Below are 13,399 nucleotides of genomic sequence, written 5' to 3' on the forward strand. Positions count from 1 at the left end.
CCTCTCTAGCTCCTCAATGCTGCTCCCCAAAAGCAGGATCCTATGTAGTAAAATACAACCATCAGAAAACAGTAATCAATACATATAAAACTACATTACCTAAAGCCCCCAAAACACAGTCCAGCAGGAAGTGATACTAAAAATTTTGGGTTCCAAATCTAATTTTGTCCCCAAAGCCCAGATAAACAGATGTGTCTTTAGCCAATGGTGAAAAGGCTGTCAACATAGAGGACTAATACACTTTCCCAGCAAAGGAGCTCCACAATTGGAGCACTTCCACCAAGAAGGCTCTGTTTTGCGTCACTGTGCCACAAGCCACAATTCCTGATGAAACCACAAGGAGGGCCTCAAAACTTCGGCTGGCAGCTATTGGCTGAGAAAGTGAGTAGGATTACAAGCCCCAGCACCCCCAGGGCTACAGTATTTCCGCCCACAGAAGGAGTAGTTGGGGAAGGGAGAGGCAGAAGCGTAGAAGTGTGCACTATGTGATGAACACAAATGGGTGAAATTGCCCTAATCTGAAATGATGTGATATACATAAAATATTATTATTTTCATCATGTACTTCCGTGTTACTCCTCTTGACAGTTTGATAAACAAGAGTAATCTGAGCAAAGCTTGTTATAGTATGCCGCTATAAAAGTATCAATTACATGAAATGAATAGACATTTATTTTAACAGGGCTATGCAAAGGATAAGATAGGGATCCATCCTCTTCCTTGACTGAGGGAATTGTGAACAGGGATTTCATAAAGCCATAAAACGTCAGACAAAAACAACAAAATAGACTCAACAACTCCTCAAAAGCCCAATGTATTAAAATGTCTCAGCCAATTTGCAAAAGACCATGGAAGAACCATCTTGACAAACTTCTTTGAGCAGCGTCTTCCACAATAGGGATGATACCACAGAAAAGGCCCTGCTCGTAACTATCTGCATAGCCTCAGAATGCCATGGAAAAATGTCAGCACATGGGCAAATTCATATGGGAGCCTTAAATTACTTCCCAAGTAATGGTGCATTTTTAAAATTGCTTACCTCATTGTCTGATTCCACAAGTACTTGATCATATTCACTAAGGGCTACTAGAAACATGATAGAGGTGACATTTTCAAAGCAGTGTATCCATTTTCTTCGCTCTGATCGCTGCCCCCCTACATCCACCATTCTGTAATAATAGCAAAATACATGGGTCAAAAGGTAAGATATAAAAACCATGGTATTATTTACATTATTGCAATCAGTTAGAAGGGCATTAGATCCAGCCAACTATACACTGGCATTCCATCCACATTTAAATGGAAAACAGGTGTGTGTTCTATATTATGAGTAAACTACAAGAGGAGGACCAGCTTGAGGAGTTGGCCAGTCTGTAGCAGCTCAGTAATAACCAAACCTACCTAAATGAGTAGGTTCAGTGAGATTATTCCATAATAAATTGAGTAAAGGTGCAGCCTTAAGAATTCTGATCATTAATGCCTCAAAGTACACCTTGAATAAAGTTATGGAAAATATCTTGTTGCATCAAATATTGACACCTGCTTTGCTTCAGCATGAGATGTCATTTAGAAGTAAAACTGGGATATAAAAGATTCTGACAACTAATGTGAATGTATAAATCTTGGAAGTTGTGTATGGAACAAAAGCCAACATGTGGTCTATCTACTTCACTGCTGCATTTGTGTGTGAGTCCAAAGCTTGTGCATCCCCCCCCCCCACCATTCTGGTGCAGCTGCAGGAAAGAGACTGAACTTTCTCGTCATTTTTGATTAACTAAAGTTTAGGATAACATCCAAACCCTAAACTGTGGTTAATCTTGGTTATGGTTTGTTTGGAACAAACTGGTTTAATAAACCACAATTTGAAGATGTCTTATTTTAGTAAACAATCATAGGTCTGTTCTTGCAATATGAAAGCTCAGTTTACTATTGTGTGAGAATGCAGCCGATATTTTACATTAATCTGTAACAAAATAGTATGTACAGTATGAAATACTCTTTTTTTCAAGAGAAAGCTAGCATTCAAACACATTATATAATTATATGGAGGGGGGATCTAAAGCAGAAAAATGAATAATGGAATAGAGCTGATGGGAAATACTGCACAGATCTGACAAATAACTTTTGTTAGCTAGACTATAATTACTAAAGACATTTAAGAAGAAATTTAACAAAAAGTTATAATGTTTAGAATGCATAATGCACCGAAATCCGGATTTCAGCTTTTGTTGAGAGGCACTGGTGCCCCAGACATCACTGAGCAGGAGACCTATTCATTACTTTTAGTTCACATAAAAAAGTTTCTGTACAAGTTGTTATAAACACATTATAGTTAACTGGCATTTTAAAAGATTAAAAATGAAACTTTCTGCTTGATATGGTAAACAGTCTGCTCCTTTAAAACAGATTATGGTAACATTCTGAAATCTTTTAAACATGCACAGCTAATGTCAGCATAATAAGGTTGTAAAACGCATAAAATGTGGAGATTTCTGTTCACTATCAAGTTGTTATTTTTAAAGTTTGTTTTTAAAAAACTAAAGATGAGGCAGAATTTGTAGTGAGGATTTTATACCAGCAACTGGTTAGTGGATGCAATATATTTATATAAATTTGCAGGTGCAGAGGCACTACTTTTCATTTTAAAAAATGGGTGCTTGTTTGAAACTTATATTTAAATTGTACATTAAATTGTATGCATGTTGTACATACGTTAATGCAAGTAAATCTCTTCTCTACCCCACATTCTTGAACAATGTAAAATAAGAGGTGGTGAAGATTGCAGTTTGACAATAGTTTCCCTGAATGTGTATCCAAATGGAAATTGTTGTTACCATTTTTAAAAAAGGAAAGGAAAGAAATTCTTCAGAATTAATATTTTCTCACAGTTGATTATACATGCTAAAAAAAACCCCAAAATTAATGTATCAAGTAATAACAATTTTTAAAGCCTTTTTCTCTACCTGAAAATGACACTTTGCAAGTCAAATGGGTATTCAATGATTCCTGTAGTTGGAACTCGGACTCTAAGGACATCTTGTTGGGTAGGTAGATAGCCAGAATCTGCTATACGGTCCATATCATTAAGATAACTATAGACAGGAAAGAAACAACAGCAATGAAATATAGTGATACTCTAGTCCTTTTGAAGAAAGACACAGTATGAATTGAAAGGACAAATAAATTTTTGAGTGCACGTGGTAAAGTTGTAACTAAGTGTACTGGAATGTAATTAATTCTTGAATAACTGTAGAAGAAACAAGCATTTTGACACCAAGAGCTAGCAATTTTGTGTATTATGGCTTTGTTAGTTTTAATCAGTTGTGGCTGAAAATCACCACAATTCCAAGAATGTTCAAAATCTCAGGGAAGGTAATTGAAAAATGGAATTAGCCTGTCATAGAAAATACCAGCTCTCACCATGTGGAGGGGTATTTGAACAAAAGATACTCCCTGTGAAACAGGCATAGCGGGATTAGCCTTCCAGGGCAGTAAATCAGAATTTGGACAGGGTACATGACTGCAATCTACGGAGAGGGAGATAATCTTGTGTTGCAATCACTCTTCTCCCTTATTACACAAAGGTTTGATCTACTACGTTTTAATAGGTGCCTAAGTAGCAATGAATTAAGAAACAATATTCAGCCATCTTCCTTTGAAAATGATCTTAAAAACATAGAACTGAATTTAAAAGCACCATAATCACTCCCCCCCCCCCCGCAGATCCAGACAAAATGAAAGCCTTTCAGAAGAAACTGATGAAAAGAATAGGATACTTCAACTATTAAATTCCCCCCAAAAGAACCGATCATAATTTACAAAACTAAAAGGACACACTAAATTACTCAGGGTAGAGGGTGAGAGTATATAGGTGTGGCATTTTCACTATATTCCTACATTAAAAAAGGAAACTGCCTGCCCAAGAAGAGAGTGTGTCTTAAGCCCCTTAGATGCTGCCAGTCTCTATGCCCCTTTGCCTTTTTGCATTGCAACCCCTGGGAAGCAGCCCCTCCACTTCAGAAACTCCTGATGTGACTCAATACCTTCACAGGTTCACATTCCTTTCCTGCATTTCACATCAACCTGTCTTGACTAATCAGAAGTTTTCATACAAGATCAAAGACAGGTTAGCAAGGCCTAATGAGGGGCTACTGCACAACGAGGAAGAAATAACAGTATCTGACTTGCTTTGCGGGTTACATTCATGTTTCATTTCTACAGCAGAGCGCAATCCCAGGTACATACAGTGGTACCTCGGGTTACATACGCTTCAGGTTACAGACTCCACTAACCCAGAAATAGTACCTCGGGTTAAGAACTTTGCTTCAGGGTGAGAACAGAAATCGGGCAGCAGCGGCGTGGCGGCAGCAGGAGGCCCCATTAGCTAAAGTGGTGCTTCAGGTCAAGAACAGTTTCAGCTTAAGAATGGACCTCCGGAACGAATTAAGTATGTAACCAGAGGTACCACTGTAATTCTCTTATTGGTGAGTCTACCATGAAAGGGCAGGTGTAGAACCCACCACATAATCTGGCACCCTGAAAAATAACAGCTTACATTCTGATTTTTCACTCGTATCAGGGGGGCGGGGGACAGTGGAAGATGAAAACCAAGAACCAAAGCAGTTTTTCCACTGGTCAGATGGGTTAGTGGATCCATAACCAAAAAGCTCCTCCCACCCACTCCTCTATAACAGAATTCTTGTTCTATTAAAAGCTTTGTTTTCAAACATGAGGGTACTCTGACTGACTTTTTCTTTATGAAGAAATATCTAAGGGTACTGCATGTGTGGTTTTTCCTCATAGGAGGCTACTTTTTAAAGGACTTCTTACTTTTATCATATTTATTCCCAACCTAGAGTTGCCATTTGACATGACATTTTTAAGAGTGAATTTGTAGTTGTGATTGTGTGGTCTGAACCTTTGGTCACATGTCACTCTTCTTAAAGATTGCTGGGTTTTTCTTTCCACATGAATGGTGGGGTGCTGTGCTCAAATTTTGTGGCTTTGATTACAAACTTGCATGTTCCTCCAGCCAGTAAATGCAGGAGTTATGAGCATGCACACACAGAAACCTGGACGATGATTGAGCACAGGCCACACAAACGAAAACATTAAAGATCCATTCCAGATCTTTCAAAAAAATTCTTTTTTTATTGTGGCAAAAAAGATAATGTTTTTAAGTACATTATTTTAGAATACTAGCTGATTAATAACACTGTGTGGCAGCATGTTGAAAAAATCCCCTATTAGTCTTGTATGAAGGTGCACTTGATATGCATAAATCTGGTTTGGAATATTTGGTTTCACAGACTGTACAAACCTGCTTAATTCTTAAAAGTGGGTTTTAGAATATATGAACCTATGATAACTTCTCATCAGAACAAGGGCCGTCACATGGCAATGTGAGAGTCTCACCTTACCTAAGTATTATCAAAACTTCTGTTAGGAAAGTAGCAAGGTACGTATGTATTCTGTATGTGTATATATTCACCTGTTGTCTTAAACTGATCAATAACATATTTGTGCCTGTTTAAAGTCATTCAAGTCAGGAAAGCTCACGCAATTATTTCTGGAAAAAACACCATAAGACACCACTATCTTTTGTCTCTCTGCTGTTGAACTGGTTGTTAATCAATTGATTTATCTCAGAACAAGTGGAATCTATCCAGCTATGCTATAAGGCTGCCCAGACAAAGTGAATTCTGTCAAGAATGTAAAAAAAGATGCTAACTGCCCCACCAAATTCTGTTTCTTCCCCGTATGCAAGAAGAGATGGACTCTCCCACAGTGGTAATGTGGGCAACCATGTGGGGTGACTTGCGCTATGGGGGAGAAGTGGAGATCAGCCTATTTAAGCCCCCTCCACCCCATACTCTCCCCTCTTTTCACTGAGGCTCCCACCCTCCCACCCCTTTTGCAGTGTGGGCTCTGCTAGTCACTTTCATTGCAGTGACTGAGTAGGAATTTTTTGGGTGACACTAATTGACACTAATTGGCCCAATAGGGGCGCGGGTGGCGCTGTGGGTAAAACCTCAGCGCCTAGGACTTGCCGATCGCATGGTCGGCGGTTCGAATCCCCGCAGCGGGGTGCACTCCCGTTGCTCGGTCCCAGTGCCTGCCAACCTAGCAGTTCGAAAGCACCCCCGGGTGCAAGTAGATAAATAGGGACCGCTTACTAGCGGGAAGGTAAATGGTGTTTCCGTGTGCTGCGCTGGCTCGCCGGAGCAGCTTCGTCACGCTGGCCACGTGACCCGGAAGTGTCTGCGGACAGCGCTGGCTCCCGGCCTCTAGAGTGAGATGAGCGCACAACCCTAGAGTCTGTCAAGACTGGCCCGTACGGGCAGGGGTACCTTTGGCCCATGTCACATCTTTTTTGCCTACTTCACACTGTTGGGTGTTGTCTGTGTGACTGGAGTGGCGTTTTGTTTGAATCTGGCTAATTGGCATTTAGGGACGCAGGTGGCGCTGTGGGTAAAAGCCTCAGCGCCTAGGACTTGCCGATCGAAAGGTCGGCGGTTCGAATCCCTGCGGCGGGGTGCGCTCCCGCTGCTCGGTCCCAGCGCCTGCCAACCTAGCAGTTCGAAAGCACCTCTGGGTGCAAGTAGATAAATAGGGACCGCTTACCAGCGGGAAGGTAAACGGTGTTTCCGTGTGCGACTCTGGCTCGCCAGAGCAGCGATGTCACGCTGGCCACGTGACCCGGAAGTGTCTCCGGACAGCGCTGGCCCCTGGCCTCTTAAGTGAGAAGGGCGCACAACCCCAGAGTCTGTCAAGACTGGCCCGTACGGGCAGGGGTACCTTTACCTTTACCTAACTGGCATTTGGTCTGGGTAGGTGAGTGGATTTTGGAAAATATCTGACAGAGTGGTGCTTGGGCCTGTCTGACGCACTGGGGTGAAAAATGACCAACAGGGTCACAGTGTGCATGTCAGGTTCATATACCCAAGGACTATGCAGTGAGGGGGAAGAGTATCAGTAGACCTTTACGCAGGATCACAGTGTGCAGCTGGCAGCTGGATCAGGAGATGGGGAAGCTGGAATATTCCCATAAATGTACCTCACCACCCAGATCTCATTGGTTTTGGCTACTTTTGGTTGAATTATTCTGATGGCCAGATTCTATAGTTGTTATATTTTAATAAATATAACTTGCTGCCCATCTTTCTTGTCTCAAGTCTTCTTGAGTGTGTTGGCAATTTCTTATTGTCAGGCAGCCTTTGAATCTCCTCTTTGAAATTTACATTTCTTTCCCACCTCATCCAAAGGACTGTAATGTAATATTATCTAGACTCTCTATGGATTTTTTATCTGTCTGTTAACTGTGACCAATATTCCTATCTCCTAAACTACACTGCAAATCCATGCTATACTAGGATTCTGTAGATGCATCAGAAAGTGTTGTGGCCAATTGCTTGTTATACACATATTACCTTGGTAATGCACCTCAGGTCTATCTCTATGGCAACCCAGCAGAATTGCCTTAGCAGCCCGTTAATATTATTTTTATAAGATGAATTACAACTATAATTAACTTGTAAAATATGGCCTATACTAGACATATATTAAGATTTGTAAAAATGTGTGTGCGCACACATGCTTCATTTTTTCTTGGTTAAATAGTTAACTGAATGCATCTATCAAAATATAAAAAGCCACTGACTGAAATAGCCTTCCAGAAATGTGTGTGTGTATGTGTGTGTGTGTGTGTGTGGAGGGAGGGGGAGAGGGAGAGAGAGAATGTGTGCCGCACAGCTTTCAAAGGTGCCTGAATTATTCTAGGTCTAATGAGAATTTCCAGGAAAAACATTAGAGAGCATTACTGCAAGTATAAATTATGCAAACGAAGAGTGTCAGTTCTTAACCACAATAGTCAATGAGATTTCTTGTCTCAAAGTTGAAGGTCATGACTTTTGAGTAAGTCTCCTTTAGTGCTACACCCAAACATAAATTTCAGCATTCACAAAGGATTAAAAATCTTATTACAGGTTTTGTAGCATGCATATTATTAGTTATGCGGCGCTATCAGAATAAAAGTTGCCTTATAGCATTACACAGGCAAAATGCAAGGGCAAACCACCACCTAAGCAGTTTTCCAGAGAACTCCAGGGTTCCTTGTAAGCCTAGCCTTGTAAGCCTCCCTCCAAGATAATGGAGTACAGCTTACCCATCACAACCAAACTTCATCTGCAACATGCAGGGAAGAACAGGCTATGTTCAAGAATGCACTTCCAAGTCATAAAAGCAAGGGTGAGGCCAAACTGGCATGGTTAGTACCTGGGTGAACAGAATGTGCTAAGAGAAATACATGGGGAACCAGATGTTATTGGACTACAACTTCCATCAACCCCAGCTAGCACTGCCAATGGTCACAGACAAGGCAAGATGTAGTCCATTAGCATCTCCTGTACGAGCCCATCAGTTTGCCATCCTTGTCCCGGCCCATACCTCAAGAATCCTCCGGAGTGTGCTGGGATTCCACAGCTGACACAAAAGATTTCCTCACATACAAGCTGATATAGAATGGGTTCTGTGAATGTAGATAGTTAGCAACAATGGCTTTAGCTAGCAGTCTTCCATGTGCATTTTCTGTGGCCTACGCTACATACGGTAAATGTTACTAAGCTCAGTTTATCTGGAACTCTGCAAATGTACAGGGGCTGTGTGTCTCTTTTGGCTTTGACCTGAGCAATGAGCACAGCATCGATACAAGGAATCAGAGGGAGGAAGTGCCGTTCATGTGGTGTCCGCCCATCAAAGGAAGCACCAGTGGTTTCTACCAAAGACCTCTCCATAGTAGTTGTGATGATAGGAAGTTCTCAATCATAGCATAACATGCCCGTCAAACTGATCCACCGAAGCTCTAGCCATCTCTAATGCAAGTATCTGTTAAGGATAATGATATAATTTCCTGAAATGCAGATGTTTACTTATGCTAAATTACTGGGTACTTTTAACATGGGTTCCCCCTCCCCCTGGCAGTTGCTCTCATGTTTTTGGCTGACTGAATCACATGAGAGAGGTATTTCATTCTGTTGTGACTGTTATTCCAGTAACTGTTATTTTTTAACTATTTTCTGCTCTGTGTGTGTGTGTGTGTGTGTGTGTGTGTGTGTGTGTGTGACAATGGCTGCTAAGGGAGGATATTTTCAGGATACTGCTGAGGACAGTGTTGTGCCAGCGTGATCTGTCAGAAGTGAAACAGACAGAGAAAGATCCCTAAATGTTAATAGGGAGAAACCTGTGCAGGAGCTCTCTGTAAGGAACAAAGAAAATACGGCTGAGGTGAAAATAAAAACCTTTCACAATTGTAAGGCCTGAGTGAGGTAAAACTCTGGTGCACGTCTCAACACAGTTTTGTTTATAAGACTTTGATCGACAATTCAAATGGGAACATACCCATGTTTGAATAAGCATGTGATTGTTTATGTTTATGAAAGTAAAGTTAAGTAAAGCTTAACATAGAGCAGCCTCCTGAAGGACTAGATAACTTAACAAGTGGGGAAACCAGCTCTAACAAAAGGGGTAAAGTCCGGTGGGAAAATGATATTGTGACAGCTCATTATAATGTACCCAGAGGCTGCTCTATGTTAAGCTTTCCTAAGATGTTTCAAGCCCTTGGATCACTGCAGGAACTACGGTAGATTTCTTCAGTAGAGGCTGGTTCCTTTCTTTTCTGTCTTTCCTGTTCACCTGCGCCTAAGTAATGCTTTCTTTGGGACTTGTCAGGACCCTTGTAGGAAGTGCAAGTCAGTGGTATCCTGAAGAGGCGAGTGGATCCCTGTTCTATTTTAAAGCATATTAAGGCCCTTCTCTGTGTGCCGCCTCTGAGAGGGGTGGGGTGGTCACAAGAGAACAGGTCTTCCCAGCGGTCGCTCCCCATTTGTGGAATGCTTCAACCAGGGAGGCACGTTGGTGCCATCACTATCTGTTTTTAGGCACTAGTCAAAAACAATTTTATTTTTTTCATTATGTTTTAATTTTCAACATGTTTAACAAATACAGTCAAAACAGCTTTCTCCTTCCTCTTATTTTTCTCGACTTCCCACCCCTTTTTCCATGGAGTTGTTTCTCTGCTTTTGCTGCACCCTATTTTCTATCTATCAAATCATAACCACAGTATTATGATCTAATTACTTCTGATGCTCATAGCTCAAGTCCTGCTATCAAGTTCATCATACTATAATCTTTCTTTAAATAGTCCAAAAAAGGCATCTATTCTTCCATACAACACTCATCATTAGATTATCTTAATTTTGCTTAACGTTTTGCCAGTTCTGCATAGCCCATTATCTAACTTAACCACTGCTCTTTTGTTGGAACTTCTTCTTCCTTCCATTTCTGTGCATATAGGATCCCAGCTGTTGTTGTTACATGCATAAACAACTTTAGCATGGGGGGGGGGGCGGATTTCTACCCCATAAGCGTTTCTAAAATGATTGGCAGTACAGAAGAACTGGGAAGGGGGCAGTCCTTAAGAGGAGAAAATTGAAGAGCGTCACTGGGCACGTGTACAGTGATACCTCATGTTACGTACTGTCCCCCTTACCAATGCTTTGGGTTACGAGCTCTGCTAACCCGGAAGTAGATGCCTCTTGTTGTGAACTTGGCCCTGGGATGCGAGAGGAAGTTGCATGCCAGCGGTGCAGCAGCATCAGCAGCAGGAGGCGCCATTAGAGTTAAGAACGGTTCCGGGTTACAAACGGACCTCCAGAACAAATTAAGTTCGTAACCGGAGGTACCATTGTACTTAGATCTTTTCCTATTGAAGATTACAGCTTCCTTTGCTACTCTGTTCTGTATCAGAAACGACTGTAAATCTAAGTGTGTATAAAACTTTGAATAGGAAAAATTTGCACCACACTGAGATAGTCTTTTTTAACACTCAGTAATCAGGTAGTTTAAATGGCTTTATAAAATTATACAGTTTTTACCACATTTGTCACAACAATGATGCAAGCTGATGTTATATAATTGTAAGTTAAAATAGGTACATCATTTGACTACAACACATTGCCTAGAAAATCTAATTAGGGTGTGGGAGGACATGCTCCAATCCATCATTTCTGGTCATTTTCAACACTGCAGATTCTATGTCTGCGGATTCTTCTACATCAAAGATGAGATCATTCTGATGCACAACTTTGACCACGCAGCAAAGACTGAGGGAAGAAACTGCTGTGGTTTATATTCAGCAGTTATTTAGCTGAAGCAATGCCGCCTTGAGTTTTCCATACAAATAAGTGAAAACAGGGACAGAATCTTACAGTGTATTCCCGTCTCTTAAGAGAAATACTGCCATTTTGGGCTCCAAAATAGGGTTCTTCTTGTCCTATTTGGGATTCTTGGGGACAAGGGAGCAGTTTCAATCCGAGCTAGGAGTAGTTTAGTTCAACCCTATGAAACTTATTCATAGACCTGCATAGGATTTTACTCTTAAATACACTAAATTATATTGTTTCCTTACTGTGATTTGTATTGCATTGTATTAGATGTATAGTCATACCTTGGATCCCGAACACCTTGTAACTTGAACGTTTTGGATCCTGAACGCTGCAAATCCGGAAGTGAGTGTTCTAGTTTGTGAATGTTCTTTGGAAGCCAAACATTTGACGTGGTTTCCGTGGCTTCTGATTGAGTGCAGGAAGCTCCTGCAGCCAATCGGAAGCCGCATCTTGATTGTTGAATGTTTGCGGAAATCGAAGCAATTTCCAAAACAGATTCCGTTCAACAACCAAGGTACGACTGTATATTGGAAACATGAGGTCAGACTAATTTTATTTTATCCCCTTCCCTCCTGCATCACTAATATATTAAGATTTTTCATCATCCATAACAACTAAAATGAACAATAGAATTATCAACTACATTTAGAATAAACACTTGAACACAATTTGAAAAACAGAAATATATGGTCTTCGGGCAGCTTAAAAGTACCAAGATCAAAAAATGCTTCTAGTAATTATTTTAAATTTAATTTTAGTCTTCACAGTTGTGTGTGTGTGTTTGTGTGTTTTAGAATTCAGTCTTTTGATTTAAATGAGATATGATGGATTATTAGTACAAGACAGGCAAAGATAGATCTGGTAAGGAAAGGATGAGTAGGTATGGGGAAGATGTTTATGTGTGGCAGCTGGGCAAGGAAACTAATTATCAAGTAATATTATTATAGTCAAAAGTATTCCAGAAAAGCGGGTGGCATGCCTACCTTGGCTACAACAAGGTGAAAGTTCACAAAGGATTTACTAATCACATAGTAAAGAATGCTCTATATAAGGTGTGGATATCAACAATTACTAGTGTTAAGTTGTGGGTGAACATATCAGACAACACAGCAATTCTCCAAACAGCTCTTGTTTATTCACAGGCCAGGACAGAACTGAACTGAAGGGTTCCATCAGCCTGCTTATATAGAGCTCCAGTACAACGTTACTGTAACAACTTTCTAAAACTATCGAATCACTGAACGTCACTTTTGATCCCTTATTTGCATAACTATCTACAGTATCTCCCTGCTGGCCCAGGGTGAGAACTTCAGTACATAACAACTAGAACCAAAAACGCCATGGTGGCTATCCCCGCTAGAGGCATTCACAGTTAAAAAACTAAATATGTAAAGTAATTGGGCAAACTATAGTCAATCATTAAAAGATGATCAAGGACAATTAAAGCTCAAAACATTTGAGGAGGTAAGACATCACCTCACTGTTTGGCTTCAATATCATCAATTAAATAATGTATTTAATTCAGATAAAAAAATAGGGTTCAGGAGAGAAGAATTTAAATTACAAAAAGCAATACTAAAAAATAATAAGGAATTGTTGTCCAAAACTTATGGCCTATAATTGGAATGGGACTAAAAAGACAAGGAAATAAAATAAGTTATGGTCAAATGGGTGCAAAATATCGGCCACACAATATATACGGAACAGTGGGAAAGGCTTTGGAGGTCGGATATACGCTTTACTGCCGGTTACACTATTAAACTGCGGGGGGCAGTGGAAGACAGGAGTGCTTGGCGTGCTCTGGTCCATGGGGTCACGAAGAGTCGGACACGACTAAACGACTACAACACCACTATTAAAGAGAATTTAATGAAAATGTGCTACAGGTGGTATTTGACACCTTCCAAACTCACCAAGATATATAAATTAAAAAACAATTTATATTGGAAATGTAATAAAGCTGAGGGGACAATGATGCATGCATGGTGGGGCTGTGAAAAAATTAAAAATTTCTGAGGATGTATTCATGAAGAAAATGTATTAACATTTCTATTGAAAAGAAACCAGAGGCATACCTATTAGGCATTTTGGGGAAAAGACATCCCACAGGATAAGGAAGGGCTATTTTTATATGCCACAGCCGCAGCCAGATTATTACTTGCAAAAAACTGAAAAGG

The 13,399-nt window shown here is 40.5% G+C and overlaps 1 protein-coding gene across 2 annotated transcripts in view; it reads right to left on the reverse strand.

The window, feature by feature from the left end:
* LOC307227038 (guanine nucleotide-binding protein G(q) subunit alpha) overlaps positions 1-13,399 on the reverse strand; it is a 93,929-nt gene that overhangs the window by 12,722 nt on the left and 67,808 nt on the right. For both annotated transcript variants that reach the window (XM_079996139.1, XM_079996140.1), the window contains exons 4-5: positions 2,964-3,092; positions 1,040-1,169 (exon numbers count right to left, since the gene is read on the reverse strand). In XM_079996139.1, coding sequence (XP_079852265.1) covers positions 1,040-1,169; positions 2,964-3,092 — 259 coding nt within the window. The remainder of the gene's footprint in view (positions 1-1,039; positions 1,170-2,963; positions 3,093-13,399) is intronic.

The sequence above is a fragment of the Podarcis cretensis genome (genome assembly GCF_951804945.1).
Source record: "Podarcis cretensis genome assembly, chromosome: 11".
NCBI classification, from domain to species: domain Eukaryota; kingdom Metazoa; phylum Chordata; class Lepidosauria; order Squamata; family Lacertidae; genus Podarcis; species Podarcis cretensis.